Source organism: Antrostomus carolinensis, unplaced genomic scaffold, assembly GCF_000700745.2.
Source record: "Antrostomus carolinensis isolate BGI_N321 unplaced genomic scaffold, ASM70074v2 scaffold6002, whole genome shotgun sequence".
NCBI lineage: Eukaryota > Metazoa > Chordata > Aves > Caprimulgiformes > Caprimulgidae > Antrostomus > Antrostomus carolinensis.
The window spans coordinates 28,656-55,463 of NW_010298824.1; the positions used below are offsets into that span (position 1 = coordinate 28,656).

General features: G+C 36.2%; 1 protein-coding gene across 1 annotated transcript in view; it reads right to left on the minus strand.

Annotated features, from left to right (window-relative positions):
- The window catches only part of ZNF385B (zinc finger protein 385B), a 25,952-nt gene extending 6,658 nt beyond the window's left edge, over window positions 1-19,294 (minus strand). The window contains exons 1-3 of the mRNA XM_029083642.1: window positions 19,276-19,294; window positions 18,000-18,031; window positions 16,932-17,094 (exon numbers count right to left, since the gene is read on the minus strand). Of these exons, the coding sequence (XP_028939475.1) occupies window positions 16,932-17,094; window positions 18,000-18,031; window positions 19,276-19,294 (214 nt within the window). The remainder of the gene's footprint in view (window positions 1-16,931; window positions 17,095-17,999; window positions 18,032-19,275) is intronic.
- Window positions 19,295-26,808: the final 7,514 nt, after the last annotated feature.

Sequence of the window (26,808 nt, forward strand, 5' to 3'; positions counted from 1 at the left end):
AATGCCAGCTGATGCACACTGAGGTGGACCCGCAGCCCAAGAGACTGCCTGGTACAGCAAGTTCACACTCCTGCCTGCAGCCCCTGACCTCACTGTTCAGTCTGCAATAAGAGGGAGCAGATTTTTATTTCTTTGTTTTGCCATCAAGCGTCTGTGGAGCGAGATCCTGAGAAATGGAGTAAGATGGATTTTGCACAGACCACCAATTACCATCACAGACTGATGGTTTTCCATCACTGAATTTAACAGAAGATTGAAAAAATGACAGATTTCATTTCCCACTTCTCCTCACTTAGCTGGCCACCAGCTGATGTAGTATGTCAATTTTTAAAATATTCCCTAGATTTACAGTGTTTTCACTATTCATAATACAAGGCAATTCTAGAGCACATAATGTGTTACAAGCTAAGAAGAAAACTAGAGAGAAGTTACCAGCATCCAGCTGGGCTCAATTCTGCCAGTATCTCAGCTTTTGGAAAGAACCTCTGTTCACATAATAATACCATCATTTGGAAAGCTTCCTGACACAAATAAGCATTTCATCCATGGAGATGTATGTGTATAAGGAGAGACACACACCCCTCTATGAATTAATGTTTCCTTCAACCATTCTAAATGCCTAATGCAGAACATCTTTAAAGATCATAATTGTAAGGTTATTATACAGTTTAACTCCCACAGAAAGTACACTGAGCTAAGTGCATATTTGTCACTGCAGTGGGGCCAGAATTGGGTTTTCTTGGCTTCTAAAATCAGAAAATTGCACTTCTCCAAATGGGCTTTTGATAACAGCTTATTGTTTTCAATGCACAGAATTCAAAACACCCCTACTTACAGTTTTATGTTTGAGACAGAAATGCCAAGTATTCAACTGTGCAAAGCACAGGAAATGCAAATTGCATGTATATGCAAAGCACAAAGAAGATTACTCGTTTATTTGTACTTATAGCACAGAGCTAACAAATATCTCCACGCAGAAATCAGAAATGTGACTGTTAATGCCTGCACGCATATCCATACTTCCGAACTGTAATCACTGTATAAAATACATGTAGATGGTTAGATGTAGTGGCAGAATTTTAGTCCTCTTGCTATTTCTGAAGGCGCGTATTATTGACAATAGGCTCAAATTTGCTCTGATTTCCATCTGGGCCAAGCCCACCAGAGCCAGGCAGAAGCCAAACAAGTGCATGAGTGAGTGCCCCCTGCACAGGACCAGGGCCATTCCACCGGCTTCTGCTGTACCGCTCAGCAAAGCATAGCTGGAAGCAAGAGATCACAGTGGCACCAACCTCCTCACAGAAAACTGCAGCTGTGATTCAACCTGAGTCAGGGTCAAGTTGAAATGCTTACATCGTAACTCTCATGCAAGGGGTTCATTTAAAATCTAACCTGTACTGTTGCACTGTATCCGACGATGTTCTTTTTCCACATAGGAAGGCCATATTTCATCTGTGTTAAATTCCTGTCTTTAAATTAAGTCTCCCTTTTCCTCAAGACTCCAGAGAAGTAAATCAATGGTTCACTTCAAGTTCTTACTGAAGCCTGAATTTATTTTGAAATAGAGCCTGAGGATAAAATAAAGCTAGCTAATTAAGTTTTGCTTTGGGCTCAGTAATATCAATGCTCTTGTCACCTACTTACATTGTTTCAATTCTGGTTTTATGTTGTTTTCACATATTTCTGGTTGTTTGCCTTATGTTTGTGCCAGCACTATGTTAGAATTCAAGACTTATTTATCTAATCAGTACTGCCCCATTTCAGCCGTATGTACCAAAGTCAGGACACAGTGCTGGAGAACATCTGACAGGTTCAAATCTAGCAAGTTCTCAGTCCCAGAGTAAGACAAGTTTAAGAGATTTACCAGTCTTTTCAGGTCATGCCACTCTCACTACAGTTGCTATGGCATAATCTACAGGACCTACCTGTTAATGCTGAAATACTAGTCCAGCTAAGTGAAAGGGTTTTGCCTGAGCTCAAAAAGGGGCAAAAGTGTTACCATAAAACTTCTTCCCTCTAACTCAGCCTGCATCTCTTCTTTTCAGTTGTTTTCTTACCCAGTGAACAACTGAACATGAATGCTCTGCCCCTGCTCATAGTACAGCGATCAAAGCAGTCCACCCAGAAAGCAAAAAGAATTATTTCACACCCCCTACAACCATTCTGTTAAGCAGTTTGGTTAATATGGTACCTTTAAGAGAGATCATTTGGTTTACTTTCTAATTTGTGAAAATTGTTTACTATTTTATAACACATATATTTTCACATTACAAATTTATGTTTTAAAATGATCTCTTAGCCTACCAAATGTGCCTATAGGTATTCCTTTCTATCGTAGGAAATTATTTTTGTGCATGTTAGGTAGAAGTTCTGATTCAGACTTCAAGACTTCATGACTTCACAATGAACATGTATGTTCTACTTTCAGTGGAAAAGTAACTTAAAATTCAGATTCTTAATTCAGAATTGAGATTCTTAATATAAATTTTAAAAAGCGGAATTCTAAAACTCATTTATAAATCTAGAAATTCAGCATTCAGCTTCACACCTTTCCTTGTGCCAGCTCCTTCACGGCATCCCCCAGCTGCAGGCACTGACCAGCAGCCATACACAAAGCATTTATAACAGAAGGCCAGCACAGACGTTGTAAAGTGGCCACCACTGCTGTAGACAACCCTACACTGAAGTGCTTTTGAGAGATTTGCTTATTTCCCATCCTGGAAATGGAGATTTGTTTTTACAATTCTTCCACCTGCTCACATAACAGAACATACTGTCAGCTAAGAAAAGAGCATAACGGAAAAACTCTTCTCAGCAATCTAGATGTTTATGATTCTCCTTTGTAAAGGTAAGAAAATAGTAAATACTTGTGCTCCTTTTCTTCTTGAAAAACCCGAAGGAAAAAGCCATGCAATTTCTAGCAATTCCCAGCCTAAACCAGCTATATTTGAAGAAACACAGTAACAAAATAATTTAATGTATAACTGAATCACTGCATGGTTATCAACACTATGCAACTGATGAACAGAACTGATGCATGGTTATGTGCAAATCCTGATGTGCAATTAGCCTTGTTTGCAGTGGTATATTAAAATACCACACCACTACTGAAAGAATGACTTTTAAAAACGTGGATAGCTTGATAACCCTGAACACCTTCAATTAATTTCTGACCATGCTACTTCTTCTGATGGTAACTAATATCAAAAGTGATTTCTGAAAGAAAGGGTTTATGTTTTATTTATGGTTTACTAGAAATGTTGTGCAAAGATTATCTTATGATAGCCTTGAGTTCACATAAGTTGTGTTACAGGGAACTGTAGTGTTACAGGGAACTGTAGACACTTATTAGCCCGAAGTGTTGATTTTTGAGAGTAATTGAGACTTTGAGGTAAAGTAAGCACATCTCCCAAACCAGGAGAGCTGTACTGAGTGAAACCAATTTTCAGTTTCTTCCTATAATTTCAACAGCTCCAAATATGCCTATGAATATTTGGCTTCATTAAACAACCTTTGAAGCATACAGTGATTGCAGAATGGGAAGAAGAAATCAACCAGGTTGTCAGACTTTTCTGTATATGCTCTTTCCTTTATCAACTGTGTAGCAAAGCTAAAATCAGTTACAGTAATTACAGCCATATACAGTTCAAGAAATTTTACTGAAAAGATTATCACTGTAGCTAAATCAATATCAATAAAGACAAAGTATAAATGTGTTTATTGAAAAACAAAATTCTCAGTTAAAATTTGACTTTTTAGATGCTTGGCACATCTGACATAAAATTAAAAAATGAAACTTATTTCTTACTACACTTTTTCTTCTTACACTTCTCTATAAAATATGCCCACAGACAACGCTGAAGAAAGGTGAGTTAGTTGATGTTATTAAAACCCATCTTTTGACCTTGCTGTTCTAAGCTTTCTGCACACAACAATAAGATGGTCCCCAGACCAAGCAAGTTTCAGTTTAAGACAGAACAACCAGTCACCAACATAGGCATTGGTGTGGCAGCCAAACTTCTCAGATTTTTTCTGTTTTTCAGAGCATCATAGAGAAAGAGAGCTTTTCAGAGGTGAGAGTAACAGAAGTAAGTTTGGCAGCTGTTTGCAATGAGCTCTTCACAAATAAGACCAGGAAAAGAGGGAAGCTGGTTTCAATGGCTGATGGGTGGTAGCTGCAAGTCACCATCTTGAAAGTACACTACAAAAACCACAAAAATGTATGTAGAGCTTTGAAAGCAAAGGACATGAAGAATTTTGAGAGAGAAAAATCAGTAGCTTTAGCTGCACCACAGAACTATTGTAACAAAATCTGCATTAAAACAAAAACATGAAAGTAGAGAGATCATAGTCAGAGGTTAAAAGCCTGGCTGAGAGTAATTAAGGAAGATGTTAAGAAACAAAATAAAATCAAGGTTGGGAAAACTTATTTAGCCATACTGTACTTGAAGGCTTGCCTAAATAAACCCTAGGATCTACCCTGGGACAGAGATCTGAGGCAGAGAGAGAGGACCCACAAGTCATCATATTGGAAACAATAGGTGCTGTACATCTCTTTGCCCTGAAATAAGATATGGAGGGAGAAGATCAATGACTAAATTAATAGACAGACAAGAAGGCTATCCCTCAATATATTAGCAGAAAAGCTACTGAATAGAAAGGCAGACAATAGCTCCAATAAGAAAAGGACATTTCAAAACACCGTTTTCTACAGAAAGTCCTATTTTCTGCTGGCTCACACTGCTATAAAGGAATAAAGCGCACACTCACACAATTAATTATCCTTTTTATGAAGAAAAAGATGAACACTACGAGTAATATATGCCACAAAGGCAATAGCAAGAAAGCAATTAAGTCACTAGTGGTCACAATCTTTAACAGCATTTGTAAAGCACTCTGTCATGCCTCTCAGCATCCCTCAAAAATAAAACAACAAAGCATTAGATTATTTCTTGACACTCATTAAGACAGAGTTAGCTAACTTTGCTAAGAGATTTCAAAATCTTTTTTGCTCTACCTCCACATTTGCTGAATAATGAGACTCTAATGGCTGTCACACAAAATACCTACTTTCTCACCAGTTGTGCAGTCTACTGAGAAATGAGGCTGAAAAACCCGTAGGGCTCTGTTCTAGAAAAATTCCACTGCAAACCTACATGCAAATCAGACATCACAGTGTATCTATTAACCCTTTGATTGCCTTTAGTTTTTATAAAATATTTTTTCTTGTACTTCAGGCCTGTCTGAAAAATGGCTAGGTTTTATATAAAGAAAGGTTGTTACATGAAATAAATCTGTTTGACATATTCTAAAGAAAACCAATTTTGTTTCTATACAAAGATGAGAAACAAATAGAAGCTATAAATATAAAGCTTTTCATTCCAAACACAAATGTGCACTGAAATAAGCTACAACATATTTTCTTGAGATACTGACACTACATCAGGAGATGTCTGGATGGCTCTGAAATATTGAGTGAACTCTGTAGCTAAACTGATTATTTGATTAACTGCATCACTGCTCTCCAATGGGCTAAGCCAAAGTATCTTTTTCATTTCAGAAGTATTGCTTGTTTGGCTATGGTACAACAGTGATGTTGATACTTAAATGCTTAGATATTTTACTTCTGATTTAGCACACCACAGATTCCAGGGAGTTTTCTTACAAAGGAACTTTTCATTTTTTCAGAGTACAAAATTATTTGCAACTGATCAGATTAAAGATATAATGTTAGAAAGGTTTAGTTTTGAAATTTGGGATAGGTTTAATTTTTATGAAAGCAGAACGATGACAATTTGAAAACATTCAGAAGTACACACAGTTCTGCAACTGTAAAATCTTGCCCTGCAAAATCTGTTTCGGTACCTATTTGTATACCTTCCTGAATAGAGAGTGCCTGCTGTTCTAGTTACTGGAGTGTCCGAGATGATCCCACTGTATCACCTGTGATTTTTAGTCAATTACTTGCATAGTCGGGGATTCTTGGGGAATAGTTTTCTGTTGGTTGGCTGGTGTTCTATATTTGTTTTACTGACCAAGATCAAGAAAAATATGGGTGCACTCACCAAGGGGGAAAAAAAGGGCATTCACATTTCAAAAATATCTTATTTAATATTTCAACACAATGCAATTTCTCTGTGCAAAAGCAAGGGGAACAAGAAAAAAGGTTGATTCTGCACTGTCAGAATGCAGGAGTGTACGTACTATGTCTGGAGAAAACAAAGAAACTTCTAACATTCACTCCTCTTTTTCTCATTTTAAAAGAGATTCCTCCCCTTTTACATTTTTTAGACTGAATATGGTGAACAGGCAACTACAGTAAATTCAGTGTGTTAGTTCTGGAGAAAACCAGCTCATCCACAAACACAAATACAGAGCAATATCCCAGTGTACATTGCTAATACATAATTTCTCCATGACACATTGCACCCTTGTTATAGTAGGTTCAGAAAACTTTCACTAGAAGTTTGTTCATAAAACTCAGCAAGATCAGTAGCAGATGCTGCCAGCAGTTGAAAACAAGGTGGATCTAACCAGGGGATACATAACACACAGCTAGCAAGGGTGGATGTTAATTTAACAAGTATCCATAAAGTGAGACTATCCAACAGTTTGTCTTCTTAGGTCCTGCTGCTGTATGTTTAGGTATATTTACTTTAAATTTACCGGAACCTTTCAACTTTTCTGAGCTATGCCAGTCTGTATTGGCTGGAACAGAAAAATTTTAGAGTTGGACAGTTTGGGCAAAGTTTGAAATAGAGTATAAATTCTGCTATTACAAAATGTGACTCTCATCTGGGTGAAAATAAATGTTTTTTCTGGTTAACCTTATCTTTTTCTGACATCAGACATCTATTATTTTGTAAATATTTTATACGCTCATTACAGACTGCCACATTTATTTTAGAGGTCCTGGAATGCAAACTTTCTATATTACCGCATTGCCTTTTTAACATTTCAATAAGGTAGGAATGCTTAGGAAAATAACATTCAGAGATTACAACAGACATACTGTATTCTGCCCAGACATCCTTCACTTCTGCTTAAAAAGTCTTAGTTCATCTCCTCAGCTATAAAAAGAACATTGTCTCCTCCATCTATGAATCTGAAATATATTACTAGAAACAGACTTCACTTGCCATTTGTGGAAAATAAAATAAAATATATTAAAAAAAATAATCTTAAAATTCTACCCACAGCTGCTAAACTGCTTTGGAACTCAATACAAAATTTATGGGTATCTAAATAAATTAATCAAGAAGAACTGACAATCTGTATGCAAGTACACTCTTGCAGGTCTGTGTCTGAACTACTTACTTGGTACTTACCCAGGCAGAACTGCCATTGAAGTCAACTATGAAACACTCATCTTCATTTCAGTTAAATGACATCTATAATCATGCATTCTCACTAATTTCTGTGGCAGGTTTGCCTGAGGACTGTGAGTACTTAGTCATGCCTTCAAGATTTGACCAATAAATAGCATTTCAAATATAACTTGCCTAAGAGACACCAAAATATTTTCACTCTCCTTGAAAGTAAGTTATAAGGAAATAATATGTAACCTATTGTTTGTATGTTCAATTTTTTATGCTATAGGAAACATAGCATATTATTCATACCAAGTCAATAATGCAGCAGCTGTAGAATTAAGGCAGAAGGATGATTTTTAAAAAGATTTTTCAAAAGCCCTATTTAAATGTCTGATGTGCCAACCATGGATATTTTTGCTTTTTTTTTTGATCCAGGATCTCTGCACAATTCTGTATCAAAACCACCTCACCAACTTCTTGGTCTCACAATTGCCTGCCATCCCCTAGCAACATACATTTTCCCTTGTGTTCTAAATGTTGCTTACATTTATGTTACAAAAACGAAGATAAGTATGAGTAAAAATAACATTTATCCAAAAAACTTCAAATCAAGCCACATTATTGATTGTGTGAAAGTTGCCACTAGACCAGTTTGTACTCTCAGAGGTCTTTTCCTTTACTTAAATAGCTGCCAAGAAATACAGAAAAAAGCCACCAGCAAGACCTTTTTCTCCAATTTTAAGTACATATTTTCCAGAAAAAAGGTTATAAAATCGAACATTTATCTCATTTAGGAACAAAACCAAAGCATCCTGAAGCAACACCATTGGGCCTGACCCATTCTTTTACATTTGGAGACTAAATTCACTCAAAGGTTGAGAGAAAAGGAGGACATTTAACTCAAATTTCACAGATTTGACACAACCTTTAACTTTGGCACAAATGAACACAGACAGAACTCCACTTCAAATACCAATTGTATGAGTAATTGCCAGCATTCTGTTATTTATTTTCTGATTATGTGAGAAAATTAGATGTCTAGCATCAAAAGAATGGCCTTGCTTCTTTAGCAAAGTATTTCTTTAATAACCTTTGTGAAAGTATCAGGTAAGGATAAAGCTACTCCTCCCAGGCTTGTTAAAAAAACAACAAAACCAGTAGCAATCTTTTTTGGGGAGTTTTCTATTCTAATGGATAGAAAGGGCTAATTTCAGTCCTACGTAAATAGAGCTTCCACTGATTTAAATTTATTAGTCATCTGAAAACAAACCTAGGGCTTGGTTCACAAATTAATTTTTTCTTAGGCAAATAATACTGTCAATCGTCATCAAAATAATAACCATCTTAAGGTGACAGAAGAGGATATTTTATTTCTCTCATTTGCAATTTATACCAAAATCTCATTACATAACCCTCACTTTTTGGGATCCTTGTGGATCATCTTTCTTCTTAATAGAAAATTGCAAAGCAGACAAGTGACATTGGTATCTCAGTCTCAACTGTCTTTTTGCCAGCTACCTCTTTTTTTCCCCCACTTTCTCCCCTTCTCCATTTCCTTACCTGAAGAATCAAGAACTCTTGTAATAGTATGTTGTAAAGACCATGAGTAAAGAATGATGTGACACATAATAGTTCTGGTAGTGCCACCTCTCTGGTACTACGTCCTCTATGGAAACAGACATGTACATTTGCTAGTCATTTTTGTTATTTGATATTCATCATCTTATCACTCCATTATCATCATCATAAAAAAAAATCTTTGTATACTCAATAGGCACATCATTAGCAGAACACACAAGAAAAATAGACGTCTGATTTCACAATATAAAAGGGTTGCTGAAAGATTCAATGTATATAAATGGATACTTTAAATGATCACATACATCTATCTAAAAAAAACCCCAGCAGTTGAGAGCACCCTGGCTCTGTCCCCACTGTCCAGCCACATTAGTCATTTTCACTTGGCCCAGTGCCTATCTTTACCTCTCCCCAAAGTATGAAAAACTTTTTTATAATTTTAAGGACACTGATGAAAAAATATGCACTAAAATTCCAGAACTGGAATAAGTAGAAGTAATAGTGGTATACAGTTTTACTGATACAGGACAAATGAAAGCTCAGGCACAGAGCAGAGCACTCAAGAAGAGTCTTATTTCATCTTGCAATATATATTTTTTATGCAGAGCTTCTGCTTAAATTACTGCAGGAGAAAAAACTTACCATTTCTTCAAAACAAAATCCTACTGGCATTTATTTCTGATTGATATAATAACTGGAGACAGAAAAGATTGACCTTCTTCCATTTTAACAGGAATTGTAACAGCTCATCAATGTAATTGTGTCAGCTGCAGAGCTTATTTTTCAGTTAATGGCAGCTATAATCAGTTTTCAGCAGAGGTGCAGAATTTGATACGTGCTAGTTAGCATTATTATAGACAGATTGAAGAAACACTTGAAGACTTCCAGAAGCTCCCAGGAGTTTATCTAAACACCAAAACATGAAGAATGACTGCTCTTCCATTCAGGTTGTAAGACACACATGGAAAGATGAGGCTTGAATATCCACTTCTGAAGAGTATGAATAGTGACAGGGGAAAAAAGTGTTTAAAGATCCAACCTATTATAATGATTTACTGTTAATAGACTTTGATTTGCTACTTATCCTTTTGACTAACCTTTCTCCCTAAAAGCATAAACCAAACAGCAACTTTCTGAAACAGCTGTTGAAATAACCCACCACAAAATGCCCAGAAGCTATTTACTACTAAATCTAACACAAACATTAAATGTGCCACTAACTGTGTATTCTATATATCAATACTGATAATATAATATTCATGTAAATACAAGCATGATAGCTGCAATAGTGTATCTGTGATGAATGCATGAGCATTTATTAATTCTACTTTGTATTATCTACTATAAAAGCACTGTGGTCAAACAGCAAATTCTGTACTGTGCCTTTACCTCTGTTTTGGGGACTGAGTTTCAACAGGTGGCAATATAGAGTGATCTTCAGATGGCTACGACACACTTAATGAGGAGAACAAAACTTACCATCCTCAGAATGTTCAATGAAAAAATGCCCTTGAAATTACTCCCCTTGGTGGCTGAATCTGATTGAATTTACTACGTAGTTGACCATAAACTAATGCCTTTATCTAACAGAAATATGCCTGTGCTTAGCAGGCACTGCCTGAGTACACATAAACACAGATGAATTATTATTTTCTAGCATATAACTTCAGCAGAATTCCTTATGGAAGCATAAATGTGAAGAACTGATGAGGCTCCTCAGTAGCTTTTGATGGAGACTAGAGATAATGACAGGCACCTTTGAGGGGCATAAGACAGAGCCTCTAAATATGGCTCATTGACACTGGGGGATAGCAAGCCAAACACCTCCTCGTCAGGCTCCTCTCATACAGCTTCTTTCTCTCCCTGCCCCATCCTCAAGATCCAACATTGTCACAACATAGTGTGAGGTCTAGAGGACTTTGTACATTACAAAGAACTAAAAGATTGAAGAATAAATGCCCTAGAAACATCTTAAACTTCAATGTTCTTGTACTGATATCTGCATGACAAATAACCTAGAATTCATAGAATCATAGAACGTTTAAAGTTGGAAAGGACCTTAAAGGTCATCTAGTTCCAACTCCTCTGCCATGGCAGGGACACCCTTTACTCAACCAGGCTGCTCAAAGCCTCATCCAGCCTGGCCTTGAACACTTCCAGGGAAAGGGCATCCACAGCTTCTCTGGGCAACCTGTGCCAGTGTCTCACCACTCTCACAGGAAAGAATTTCTTCCTAATATCTAAACCTACCTTCTTCCAGTTTGAAGTCATTACCCCTCATCCTGTCACTACCTGCCCTTGTACCAAGTCCCTCTCCAGCCTTTCTTCAGGTACTTGAAGGCCCTATAAGTTCTCCCTGGAGCCTTCTCTTCTCTAGGCTGAACAGCCCCAACTCTTTCAGCCTGTCCTTGTAGGAGAGGTGCTCCGGCCAGAACAGATATACCACAAAACAGATATACCACAGTTCAGCTGTGGAGGCTGCATGTCTCTATCTCCTAGCTATTTCTGAAGAAATACCTAAAAAGTGTGTATTAGAGCTATGTAAACAAGCCATCCCTTTAAAATGAGTGGAAAACAAAGTGATAAATGGAAATAAATGTTAAGACAAAAAGGGATTTTGTTAAGAAAACTGGTATAACATTTAGGATTACTCCAAGTATGAAGATGCATATGGAAAAGGTTATTATTTAAGCATTTGGCAGGAAGACTTTTAAAATAAGCAATGAAAGCAACACAACTAAGGGGACGTCCTAATAGTGGACTTCTGAAATACAAACTGATTCCTCCCTTGGGACATTACACCTCATTGGTAGTTGATGAATAAACACTACTGGTAATTGGGACATTGGAGAAATTCAACCCATCATAATCTTCCTGAGTAAATGTGATTCAAGACATCCTACTTCAGAAAAAGGATAAAAACGCTCAGTTTTGTTGTCAAAGCATCCACAGAAAGCCCTTGATACAATAAAACTCACAGACAAGACCTCACAGTCAACTTTTCTAAGTTTGAAAAAGTTTGGAGTTGCCAGTCTTGTCTAATAGGTCAACTAATTACCATATGCCTACATGACATCAAGTGCCATTTATGAGGTCCATCAACATGTCTAGGCTGTTTTCAAAATGTGAGCTAGCCTATACTGTGTCAGACACTGTACTGCACTCTAGCATGACAATGTTCCTCAGAACAACCTCCATCTGGTTTTAGTTATGCAGCTGTAATGACTGGAATAACTCTTACAGGGCCCACTTAGGATAGAGAAGCTGGCAAACAACTTTCCAGTCGCATTCCTTTCCGTCCATCCTTGCCATACACAGCAGATCAGCACAGGATTGCTCATATGCTAGAATATCAGCACCTTGACCCTGTGAACCGCTTGTTGAGCTGCCTTGAGACATGGACACAGAACAAAGCAGTAGTGAGAGGGGTGAGGATTTGAAACAGGGTCTAGAATTTGGACTAGTTAGGTGTGTAATGCTGCCTAACCCAGCACCAGTTGAACAAAAAGGAGTCTTCATAGAGCATCCAAAGGGTTTATCTGTACCTAATAAATCCCAAGTAGCAGAGCCTTTTGATCTTATATGAATGAGGACTGAACTTGAAATGCTCATACCTGTCATTTCACAAGCAACTTTCAGTGTCATAAAGGAAACAGAGCACATACTGAATGGATCAAAGACAGAAAAACAATGACCTTACTTTTATAATCCAAAACCTGGTTTTGACTCTTTCGAGTAGTCGCAAACAGTTGCGTTTACTTCCTGATTTTTATATCAAAGAAAAATGCAAAGAACGTCACATCATCTGTCTGCTTCATTTTGAACTATTTATTTTGATTTGGAAGTATGATCAAAGAATCACTCTTTGCTTGACAAGTAAACAGTTACATTTCAATCCAGTTATTATATGCATTCCTGAAGAACTCATCACTGTAAGCACCTAGACTATGCTAACCTGGGATCACAGACACCATCTTCTATTGCATTCTTAGAGCTGTATTTAAAACACACTCTAAATATTCTAAACTGTGTTACACACTGGTTGCTATCCCCACCGTTTTCTGAAGCAATGCCGTACATATATGCCACACATATATATATACTTCTGTGTGAAGCCACCCTGAAAACCCTGGGCTTCCATAGGGAGGGAAGGGAATCTTTGCCTCACATGAAGGAGCAGCTCTCAGAGCTGATAACACTGCTGTTCTGTAGCTTTGTCTCAGAGGAGCTACAAAAAGGCTTGCAGTGTCACAGTGGTAGTTTTCTAGCATACAAACCTGTTCTATAGCTGTTACTAGACTTTTCCTGGGTGGTTAGAGAAACTGTGTGGGAGACAGGTTATGAAAAGGTCCCCTGTGGACACCTCCAAACTGCAAACACCCATCAGGGCGAGCAGACATGACCCAACAAGAGGTACAGGAACAACAACTTTGTCACACATAATCTGTGTCATTTTCTTCCTGTCCACAGAAATAGTGAGTAGGATAGGATGGTACTTAAAAGCAAGAATAAACAAGTATTTTCTATATGGTGCAGAGTTGTGCACTTAGAAAATAAGATCACATAGTAGTCTAACCGTGTCTGGATGCAAAACTTGTGCAATCTACCTCATCTATATCCACTTACCTGAGGTTGCAGCCAACTCAGCATTACAGTACTATGGTTTTATTATTACAAGTTTGCTGATGATCAGTTTACAAAAGCCATTTCTGAGTCATAGTTTATTGTTAACATCAGCATGGAAGACCACTCACAACTTGGGCATCATCATGCTGTGACTGAGTTCCCGAGTCACCCCTTTCTATTGGGCTGAGGTCACTTTTGTCTGCAGAAGCCCATGTTCTTCTGGAAACTTCCCAAAAAATCTTAAAGATTAATTTAACTTTTGTAACTCTAACAGCAGCCACACTTCTCAAGTTGAAAGGAACAGCTGTAGAGAGACCACTGCATCAGAAGTTTTGAAAAATATAGACTGGATGAATTTGGGTTTTGCCTTTGACAGATTCATCACACAAGCTGAGCTACCAGTGAAATTATTTTTCCGGTTACTATTACAATACTGACCGCTGACAAGTAAGTGTTTTGAATCTCACGTAATGTCTGAAGACATGGCTCTGTAGCAAACTTAACTTGATATTTTTGTTCAATATATAGCAACTGCTCAGTCTGGAGAACTCCAGATCATTCATCAAGTCACTTAAAATGACAGCACATCAAAAAGACTGCTAGTCGTGCCTGTTATGTCCTTTTACTAGCAGACCTATACAAAAGAATAGTAAATTCAGTTTATCAGTTTACTATAATACTCCCTACCCATTCTGCACTAATGCCAGTGGAAGTACAGCAGATAACAAAGGAACACAAGAGCTTAAAACTGCCTTCTTTGTTTAGCTTCTCATTCTCCTCTTCCATACCCAAGAAAAGGACACCAGGAATGACTTATTTCTTGACAAACATTTCTCAGGAACTTAGCAGTCCTCCAAAGTACAATGGTTAAACGAAAGCTCCACAAGCAGTTGAATTTAATTCCCTTCCTTGATTCCATTTAGCCCCTACCTTATGTCCTTCCAATGCAATTTTTTCAGATCTACACCACACATACACATTCTCAAATCCCCTGTCCTGAAGGCAAATAAAATGCCTGGCCAGCCAGCAGACCAAGCAAAACCGAGTTCACATGGCAGCATCTCTCAGGATGGACCATAAGTTAAGGCTTCTCTTCTACCCAGGTGCCAATTTTCATCAAACTTATAGGAGCTTTATTAAAACCTCTTCATATCATGAATTTTTTTGTCACAAGGCAATACAGTCAAAGCTGTGAAGACAGGGCCAGAGAATAACAGAGATAAGGATAGATGAAGTGACTGCAAGTCTCATTTCCTCAGGAAATTACGACAAAAAACCCAAGACCACAAATACACACATTAAATGAAATTCTTAGTATTAGAAATCTTTTAAAGAAAAATAAGATATACCTACACAGTTAGTACATAGTAATAATCCATTTCTCAGAGAATGAAAGCTGTTAAAATATTCAGAAAAAACGATGTCATTTAATTTGTTCCAAGGCAAAAAATCCCCACCAATGATTCCCAGAAGCAACATAGTGATTGTTCTAGCTGCAATAAGCATTATGTTAAAGAGCTAAACATATGTTAAAGAACAGATGAACAATAGGCTCTGTAAGGGAAAGTATAGATGAACAAAATTATGGTTTGGTTTCCAGTCCATAGCTTGGTAAAAATCCCAATCTCTAAGCCATCCCCCACCTCTGCAACCACCATTCCCTGCATATATGGAGAATTTGCTGCTCCAGGTTCAGGTTTTTGTCCTCCCAAACATCCCACCCACAGTCTCCTGCAGAGCAGCAACAGGCTCTGAGGAGCCTCCCTCTTCAGAGAGAATCCCACTCTTCTCCTAATGGGAAGAAAGCATTTAACTAAATCACCATTGTGATTTATTTTTAATGTAGAAACACTTGCAGTGGTATAATCCAACAGACACAGATGGTAATTTGTCTAATTTGTGTGGAGTAATTAATAGCATAAAACAACACACTGTCAAAACAAGGCAATATAAAAATATCAAGAGCAGGTTTCCCTTGTCATCAGTTAGATTATTTTACCAAAAAACTGAATGTAGAGGTATGAATGATTTTAGGTACATTGCACAGAGAAGAAGAAAATTAATTTAGGGACAAATCTCATAATCTGGCAAAGGAAACACGAGACAGATCCAGACTTATGGAAGAAATGATGGGGATTGTAAAAGATGTTGCAATTTTTGTTATCTGGCCCTCAGCCTTTAGCATAGGCATGAGAGGGCATTACACAGTTACTTTATCACAGAATGCATTCTTAATATGTTAAATCCTCTACAGTTTTAACTGATATCTCACTTAAGCAGTTGTCTGAGTTCTTACAACACCTGGAGCAGTAAGCTATTTTAAGCAAAGCAATTTTTGATATTTCAGAAAGTAAAATGTTTATCAAATATTTGAAATCTCCTTCTGTTCAATAGTCTACATTTTATTTAGACAAATGGTAGCTTGTTACTGTGTTATACTAACATGGCCTGTTTACCTGAAGATGCCACTTGGATTCATGTTCTCTGTCTCAAACCTAAAACGTGATTTGCTAGAATTTGGGATCCATTGTCATTGCTAAGTACCCAAAGACAGTTTTGGTGCCTCTATGAAGACAGCAGGATGACAAATAGCAATGGATAAGGATTTTTTATTTTTTTTGTGTGTGTCCCTGTCATTCATTCACCTTATGGCATTTGAGTCAAGCTCAGACGTGGCAAAAAGGATAATAAATGGCTACCAAGGAAGAAGCAAATTTATCACAAGCCTAAAAGATCAACAGTTGGGTAACCCACAGCAGGTGCTTTCTCATGTATAACAAGTACAGTATTTCAGACTGCCAGAGAGTTCAGGAAATTCTCCTGTTTCATTCAGTAACACAACACTGACAGAGCAGAGACTCAAGCAACTTCACTGCAATTAGTGTTACTGATCTTCCTCAGATTACTAACATGGAAAAAAAAAAAAAAAAAAAAAAGAAGAAGATATGTTGAAGCACTAATGAGCTGTGGAAGTCAGGAAATATCCATGCCATGCGGCTTCACTACATTTCTGTAGTTTTGTATTACTTTTTGAGCAATATTGTCCTATTCAGAAAGGAAAAATTTCTAACAAAGGTTTCTTGCACTTCAGCAAAATACACAAATTTCAGGCTTGCCCCTTCACCCACAACCATCCATTATTATTCTATTGTTGTTGTATTAACAACATCCATACTTTATAAAAACAAATTTCACAATTAAAAAATATACTTCAGCATTCAGGAACACCAGATGTTTCACAGATGTGAAAAAGCACTTTGATAATATCAAAATCAATCAATTCTGTACAAGATAGCATAGTAAATAGTTTAGAAAACACAAGTCATAGATCACTGTCATGCAACCAGATTCTCTTGTACAAACACCAAAAAAGGAGAAAATAAAGAACGTATAGAACAAAAAGTTTTCATTGACCTGATTTGTCAGAGATGTTGGCTGTGACTGGCGTGGTGGAGCAGCTTGTATTAGCCTTTGCACTGTCCTTGGAAGAACCAACTTTGGGTTTATTTTTCGTTGCCTCTAGTGCTTTGACCTTCTTGGCATGTTTACTTCCTTTGTAGTGGGCCTCAGCCTGGCTCTACGAAGGAGAACAGATCAGGCTCATTTTTTTCTGTATTTTTATATATTAAACAATGGATGACAAGGCAGAAAAGTGACACTTCCAATAGTAGGCACCATATTATTCCACCTAGAAAAATTTAGTAGCTTTATACCAACAGTTTTTCTAGATATAAGTTCTTATATATTCAAAAGGCAGGATTTTAATGAATGATTCATATTTTCAGTGACTCAGAAAAAGAGGCTTCGAGATTATGTAAAGCTCTGTCACTCCTAATGTAATTCTTTGCTTCCATGGCGCCTAAAGATTTAAAGCACTATACAAATGTAAACACATCCAATTGAGAATAATGCTACTCAGTTTTCATGTACTGTTCCCTAGACTTTATTGCTTGTAGTTAGAAAGATGCACCATGCTGTAACATGATTATCTGGTTTTCCTTCTGTTTGATCTAGTACAATAGTAATAAAATATTTTCATCATTACACTAACAGCAATTGAAACAGGCATTGATGACATTATGACCTCACTATTACATCAAGCAAGAAGGGTTAAAATGAAGAAACACCATACCTATAAACTTCAGTAAACTCAAATAAAATACAGAAAATGAAATACTTATCACTCTTGATTGTTTTATAAATTGCCTTGAATAATTTTTTTCCAAAGACTAAGAAAATGGGAACCTGAAGGACAGGAAGGAGAGGAGCTTATATTTATTATCTGTCCCCCCAGATTGCTTCATATATAATGTACTCTTCTTGATCTGCCCAAAGAGAACAGTAGAAATATGTACTGAGATGTAATGTTTACTTCACCTTTATTTTAAAACTATCTTTAGAAACTACATCAGTGTTTTTGAAGCTGTGCAGCTAAAGCTACACACAAAAAAATGCCCATTTTTTCAGTGATTTTGGGTCCACATTATTGTTCTTGACTCTACATAACCAGTTGCCTTGACAAATCAGACCACTTTGTTAAGTGCAAAACAAAGAAACTGCCTGCTTAATACAAACTCCAAAGCTTGGAAATTTCAGCTAGTGAATTTAAACATTTTTCTTGACTCCTTAAGAAATTAATTTATAAAAAATGGGTACAGAACATAATTTTATAGAAAACATGGTCTATTTTCATAATATTATACTATTCAGCAACAGCTTTGTGTTATTAGTGATTCCAAACATCATTTTCAAAAATTATTTCAGACATACTTCTAGGTGCCACTATTGAAGGTTACATATTAACTAAAAAAGTTAATATTGTAGTTTATTTCAAAGTAAAACACTCCGAGAAAGCATGCTTCATGTAACCAGATGACCACATCTTGGCACCTGGCATATAAAAACATCAGTGCAAGTAATCTTTTACTATGTTCATGCAAAAACACATTTTCTCTCTTCAATTATTCAGGACTTTTATTTAGTTCACTGTGTTAAATGAAGCAATACATGAAACAAGTCACATGCTTTTTATAAAGAGCAACTATAATACCCAATGCATTTGAATCCCACAAAGACTACTGCCATAATGAGGAAAATTGGTTTAAGATCAGCAGAAATAGGCATTACAATACAGTCATCTTGGGACAGCATGTAATAACAGTTTTATCATATGGCCGAGTGAAGAGTAGAAACAAGTGGACCAGACAAGAGAATAGACAGTGTGTTGGAGTCCTCACAAAAATTATATGCACCATTAAAACTGATGGAGAACTGCTGCTAAAATAGAGAAGTGAAGTTGTTATACACCGAAGCTTCTTAAAGGATTATATACCTTGTGAAACACTGTGCCTTCCACCTCAGAAGGATAATGTGACATGTTGTGGCTGCACCTTTTCTTTTATTGGAGATTTCAGTAAGCAAGCATTCAGTAAGAAAGGCTGCTAGGTAAGTTTTACTTTGAATTCCTTTGAAATTGAGATTTTTTTAAAAAACTTTATTATAAAAACAGTAAAGAGTCTACTCATCAATTGTTATTAAACTATGACTTGTTTTTAAAAATCTATGAAATATTAACATGTGTACAAACACAATTTAAGGATTATAAAGAAACAACTAAACAGCTACTACGTGCACTACTTAAAGGGACACTTGTCAACTTCTGGGTTGGACCTTTTCAGTTCTGAATGAGAGTAGAGGCGCATAGATCTATTTGCACCCTGTTATGTTGATGAGTCTTACACGGGCACAGGACTCTCACCCTGTCTCACTCCACCCATGCTAGGTTTTGCCCATTTCTCTTAAGCTTTGCTGTTGCTACATGATGAGCTAGAAGAAGTGTTTGCCACCAACAGTATCAGATAAACTATTCACACATTACAGTGTACAAAAAGCAAAGCTAAAAATCAAGATGTATATATACCCTTTATGTTCCAATACTTTTAACTTTAAATATTAGCAAGTACAAGATTGTCCACTCAAGCATTCTCAAGTTGATGATGTCCCTTTAAATATTCGAACTCTATGCTCTGCGCATATGTTTGCTGTTGATAGGATCATATGCTGCCTGAGGCCAAAGCTATAACATGACACATAAGTGCACTCAAGAGAAAGACTTAGTAAGTCAATTCCTTGATAATAAGCCTTTCTGCTGATATTTGCAATAATAATGCCTGCAATATCAGTAATAACCTACTACAGTCTTTGATTCCCTTCCTTCAATCCTCATATAGTGTACATGAGACCTGTTGAGAACAAACAAGCCCAGGCAGAATTAAAATTAAGATTTCTATAAACACAAGGAAAGTCTCAAGGAAATGTGGTGAATGGACTCACTTTTGATTTATGTTTTTTAATTATTATAATATTTTTATTTTCAAATTAGTAGTTGTACATTATAAGGCCAAAAAGTATTGCTATGACCATCAAAACAGGGCTTCTGAAAACACTAGCCTTTTCCAAAACTGTTTGAACTAGTCCATATTCCTTTGGGGGAAAAATTGTCCAGCCCTGATTTTAAAGTAGCTAGAGATGGAAAATCTACCTTTAGTAAACTGTTTCAGTGCTTCACTTTGTCAGTTAAGTACATACCATTTATTTCTACACCAAATTTGTCTAGTTTCAACTTCCAGTGGCTGAATTTTGTTAAATTTTTGGGTTTTAGGCTCTTACAACTCATCTCCATTCTGTGAGTAGAAACACAGATATTCTATTCAAATATGAAGTTAGAGGATTCCTTGAGGTATTGAAGCAAAGTTTTCTAGGCATATAAGCACTATTTCCTAACCCTTTCAGATACACCTGAAATTCAGAGTTTGCTTATTATCCATTGTGGGATAAATAATTTGATTCAGTCACCTTTTGGTAACTGAAGTGCAATATCAACATGGAACTGTGTTCTGTGTAACTGTGGTGCAAGAACCATCGGAGTTTTGTGGGGTCATACTAAGCAAAAGGAAAAAGGATGTCTGTGGGAATCTGAAATTGGAACACAAGTTCTGATTATTACTGGTACCAATTATTCTGATTATTAATTTCCTGATCATTACTAACCCTAGTTTTATAAAATATTTGCACAAGTACCACATTAAAGGCAAATACTACACATATCTTTGAAATAAGTCATGACATATAAAATTTTCAATTTTAGTAAGACAAGAAGCTGAACTTTTATTTTTATTTGTTCTGATAATCCAAAGAGAGTTCTGTACACACAAAGTTTAAAAGTCACATGTTTAAAGAAAGATAATTTACCATTTTTAATATAAACCCCCTCTAAATATAAAATGAAATTAGGAGTAAATATCTTAGGGATGTGATATTTTAAATGGATACCAAATGTACTGCTTTTATCATCACTAACATTAACTAAGTAAAACTAATTCCTGCAAATTCTGCATCATCAAAACAATATTTGAGAAAATAAAAAAAGTTAGAAAAAGCCAAAATAAAGATATGTAACCTTAATGAATCTCTCTGTACTCATGTGATGCTTTTTAATTGCATATGTTACATTTTATTTAAAATCTAAACTTAATTGCAACTTTCAACTCCAAATTACTAAGTCTGAAATGTAAGCATAAGGACATTAAACTGTGAGACTACATACAATTCACTAACCTTATATCTATCTTAGATTGCATCAAATATAACATCAACAATGCAAATTTTAATCTTCTACATGTAAACACGCTTTCTAAAATAAATGTGAAAATCATTAGCATATAATAGTGCTCAAAATAACCTCAGTAATTTTGCATAAACTTAAATAAATGTATACGTATAGACATGCATATATAGAAAGATACAGCTAAACAGGAAACATACAGATCATAGATTCATTCATACTGGGATTATCTTTAAAAACAGTTACAAATTCAGGTAAGACTGCAGTACAAAAGATTACAGAAAATTATCCCTATCAGGAGCAATGACTGACAGTATATTTGAAATCAGCACTATTCATTTTGACAGTTCACAAGTGACTGAGTTTCAGAATCTATTGGTGTGTGAATGACTAATTAACTGAATTTATTATTACATGAAGAGACTAAATATTAACCTACCAGATCCCTTCAATGACAACTTGATGCAAGGTTTGACTAAGTCTAATGGTTCATTGTGTATGTGTGTGAGATCAAGATTTCTTTTCAGGTTTCTTCAGGATCAGGTGAAGTAGCCCTTCAATAGGTCTTGATGGAAATAAAACTGTTGGACCACCAACACTCAAGCTGAATGCTTGAATCTGCAACCACATTATTCAGTCTGACAATTAGCATATAAAATTAAATATATGTAGAGCAATATGACATTAGGAAGGAGAAATACAGAAACAAAGGGAGACTCTGAAGTATCCACTTGGGAAGTCTGGGCTCATGCCTTAACCTCTGCAATATCAGGTGAGTGCTGGAACTAAACAGAACTGAACATGGTGGCTCATAGCTCCTATTTCTTCTCCCTTGCTCCTACATCTTTTTAAATCAGGAATTCCACCCTGGATGGGAAGTTTTCTGAACAGCAATTTTATCTCAAATTCTGTATTCATTTGGTGTCATTACAATGGTAATCTCCAATGAAAAATATTTTGTTGAAAATAACAGAAAAGCTTCTGCCAATAACAGTACAACCACATAGATAATTTACAACTGGAAGACAAAAACATAATAATCTTGAAAACTTCTATTCTGCTCTGGAATATCTACAAAGATAAATTCTTCCTCCATATCACAGAAAACTTTTACATAATTTTAAGCAAAAAAAAAAAATCTATTGTTTCCTAAATATAGTTATAACATACACTGTAGAAAGACCACCTCTCAACACCTGTGTACCTGTCTACTTTTATATGTCAAACTGATTCCAATTCCAGGGGCCATATCATTAATACAAAATTTCCTTATTTTACAATTATTTCAGAATACTTACAACATCTCTGTAATATTCAGGTCTTTATCCTAAGTTATCAATATCTTGAATTACCCAAGCTTATTTTGAAATCTATAGAATTTATGCCTGAAAGATATAAATAAGGCCTAAGTAGTGCTGTAAGATAAGTAATAGTATTCTTGTAAAAGCATGCATCTAAGCAAGGTCGTGACTTCCAGAATTCCTGATAACTACAGAATGCCATCATAGCTACATAGTCTCAAGTACAAAAAAATGCATTGTTTTTGCAGGTAAAGCTCTCAGTGCGAAAGTAGCTAGGCTAACCATGACTGCATTACATTAGGCTGTAAGGCAAAGTGGTTTAATGAAGTGTGTGTAGCATCCCTATGAGGGCTCTCCTGACATGGCTCCAATATCCGTGGTCCTGTTTGAGAAGGCTTCTAACTGTGCAAGATTGAAGGAGTACAGAGGTATTCATATCCATAACATATTGTCATTTTAATTCACAGCAGGTCCTAAACTATAAAGCTCCCTTTCTTAAAACAGTAAGAGGTCTACCAAATGTTTGATGACATAGTTTACCTGCTAGAAGCTTATTGTAAGATTATGCATATTTATGTGAGGAGTAGATAAATTAAGATGAATTTAAACTAGAATCATAACTTTAATAAAAATTACATCAAGTGATAAATTAGGAAGTGATAAATTTAGTTTTATCTCATTGGATATTAATAATACATGTAATTGAAGAAATCTGCAAAACTGAAGTGTTCATACATTTGTTATAGAGGAGCTATGCATTATTTTTTCAATTCTGTTCTGAACAGATTTCTAAAACCTAATTGCTCCAAATAGTAAGGTAGATTACTATTGAAAAGGACATAGAAAAATCAGAAAGCTGTGAAGATCATCCATGTCTTCAGAAGTCAACTCATTTTTTAAATATCTAACCAAACTTAGTTAAAAGCTCTGTTAAATAACTGTTATTTGAACAGAACTTTCAGCACGTTATAACCCTGTACCCTATAATAGTGCAATATTTCTGTCATGTTGGAGCTAACAGCTTTCATCATTTTGTCAGTTCTGTCTACAAAACAGAAAATTACCTTCACAAGTTCCTGAGATTTATACTTTTAATTACCTCCTATCCGCTTCACTACCCTCCATATCCTAAGAATCAATAAAAATAGGCTTATTTATAGAGAAAATGTAAAAGAGTTGACAAAAGATGATGACAGTTCTATAGATTTGTATTTGATGCTATCAATTATTTTGCATGTTATCTTTTTGACAGCATGAGGGATTAATTCACATCTGCAAAGTAAACATTTGGTAATACTTGCCTAAACTTCCAAAAATTTACTTTGTGCCTTTTTAAAAAGATCATAGAATCATAGAAGATGACCGCTATCATCACATCATTTTTATTAGCTACAAATGCATTCAACAATAAGATGACCATCAGCATCTCTTAATGCCAAACTGTTACATCTGCCTTTTCTGGTCTGCCTACAAAGTGCTTTCTTTTGATTTCTGAGTCTTCGCAGGTGACGACAAAAAGCACTACCAACTTACAGTCATTACTCACAGAGCAACACACTCCACAAACACAAGTTTATTTCAAACAAATTATATCTTAGCAACAGAATGGTACCTACCAGGCTGTATCACAGCCAAAGACATTTCTACAAGAAATAGAAAGTGAACACAGGGAAGCAGATACCTCCTTTAGATGTGATCAACAGATGACAAACTCTGTTTTCAGAAAAACCATCATCAAACAAAAAACCAATGTGGACTGCTGGCTGGGCTGCTGGCATAACATATTTGTGAGTCTGGAGTACTGACAGGTCTGGTTGCTGAGGGACTGGATTAGCACTGACATTACTGTATAGTGCTCAAGCTCCAAAAACTCTGTGGACTATCAATACAAATAAGGACGGAGAAGAGCAGAGAGGTTACTTGAACATAAGGTGGTGATTCATAGATATGGAGAGAAAAGCAATTCTGTAGAAGCCAATCAGGTATCCTTATACTCTTCACTTTTCTCTTATGGCTGCATGCTACAGTGTCAGACACCATAACAGAATATAATAGACATCTCAGGGACAGTCTGGCCAAAGCTCCACAGCTGCTGGAGGGACTTACTGCCACACACCAGCTGCAGGAGACGCTGCAGATTCATCTGGTGGCCAGAAGGAAGGAGAAAGAATGAGCCAAGAGTAGGCAGAGAAGGAATCTATGTGGAATAGAAAACAGCTATTTTTCCCCTTGCCCTGTTGCTACTGGACCCTCCTACAGGTATCATAAGGATTCAGCAAACTCACTCAAGCTGCTTTTTGTTTCTGCAAGAATGTCTGTAGTATAAGTAATTAATATCAACAAGCCAGACCTATGTAATTAATATGAAAACTTATTTAGCAATGGTTATCTATAGTCCACATAGATATACCAGGGGTTTGGAAGGAATCCCATAATTCTTAAAAAAAAATAAATTTTTTTTCAAAGGCTAAGCTAGATCTTTCTCAGCATGTCTTACTTCCTCTTGTTAGAATACAGTTATGTCCCTTGCTCCGGTAACCTTTAAGCAAGCATAAAATCTGACTCACTGTTGCAATCTGTTCCATGAAGAGGATTCTTCCTCTTCTGTTGCACAGACTCTGGTAGTAGTAAACATAACTGAGAAATTTTTTATTTTTTCTGAACTAGATTATTACACCAGACTGTAGCTTGAACTTTATGAAACCACAGTCATTGCTGCACTGGAACACACACTGTTTCATCATCATGTAAAATTTAAAAGATAAAATGGTGTTAACAGATATTTTGATGCAAAGATGGAAACACCTGTGTTTATTCTAATAAGCTTGAGGAAATCCGACTGTAACTATTAATGGATGGTACTGCTTTTTCAGTTTTCCAAAAAAAGTGTGTTCCTTTGAACAACAGAATGAAGTTTATGCAAGCTGGAATAAGTATCTCATTGACTTTTGTGACTAATCAGTCTCAACAACCACCAATCCTCATAATACCATCCTTCCTAAATTGAGGTTTCCAACTTAATTCAACGGCAGTTGACTCCTGGTATCTACCATAACTAAAAATTAGCCTAGCAAAAAGCTCTTTTCTCTATTCCCTCCTCCCTTTTTTGCCATTTCACTTCCTTTGCCTTGTTGAGAGCTTACTAACTTTCCAGTTTCATAATCTTGAGATCAATTAACATTCTTCTATTTCTTTTAATGCTTTTTCTCCTCATTACATCCTGCTTCCCCCTCCTATCCTTCAAAAAAAGAAAAGAAAAAAAAGGAAAAAAAAAGAAGGAAAAAAAATAGAAGGCAAATCTGATGAGTGGATATTCAGTTCTAGAAACAGGCATCCAGTATAATTTGGGACATTCTCAGGTGTCCTGCCTGACCTCCAACTGCCGGTCCTCTGCCAAGTCTACCAGCCTGGTGTGGATGTCCCAGATACTTCAGATACTCAAAAAACAGGACACTTTGGTACTTAATCCCACTCTATGTACCAGCTAGAGCATCTTGACTAGATAATGCAAAAAATATTGCTGAAGCTACCTCTGTTATCATTGTTGTTGGGTCAGTACTACTACTACAGATAAAATTCCCATTAAAGGACCTCAAAGTTCAGGCTAATAAAACAACTTCAGTTTGATGTTACTTCAGAGACAGCATTTTATTTTTCTGTTTCTCAAAATTTTGTATCATCTTTTCTGTACCACAGTTTCTCCTGGAGTTGACAGAGCTTGGAAAGGGTGCTCAAACTATTTGTGCTAGAATTTATTAGCAGAAAAACACAACTTCAAAATTGACCAAGCTGCAGATAATGAATTTTAGAAAAGGACAGATAGAGTTTGATGGTGAATGTCTATGAGTATGAGTCAAAACCCATACTTTCTTTTTTTTGGAAGAGGAGAAACAGATCAGGCTAAAACTAAACCAAATTTAGAGTTTGTACACAGATGACTTCTTCATGCTGTAATTTTAAAAATTGTTTTAAAAGTACAGGAGACTAGGAGATTCTGAAGAATTCAGTTAGTAAACACTGTTCAAATTATAATATGGTAGAAGAAAAATAGCATAATCCTAGCAATTTTTATTTTTCAAAATGCAGAAAGCATCACTTCAACATTAGGTATGTTGAATCCCACATTGGAGACAACCTATTTTAAAATTTCCTTCCATCCCTGATATCAGACTTTCTCTTCCTGCAGATAGCTGCAGATCCCTGCCTCTGAATCTGATAGTAGCATGCTCTCACCAAAGCTAAACCTGCAGATACACTAGCAGAAGAAAACTGAAAACTTTGCAATTTACTGTATTAATTTAGTGGGAGGTTTGTGGTGGTTTGGATGGATTCACACTTTGGCTTGCAGCTTGCAGCCAAACACAGC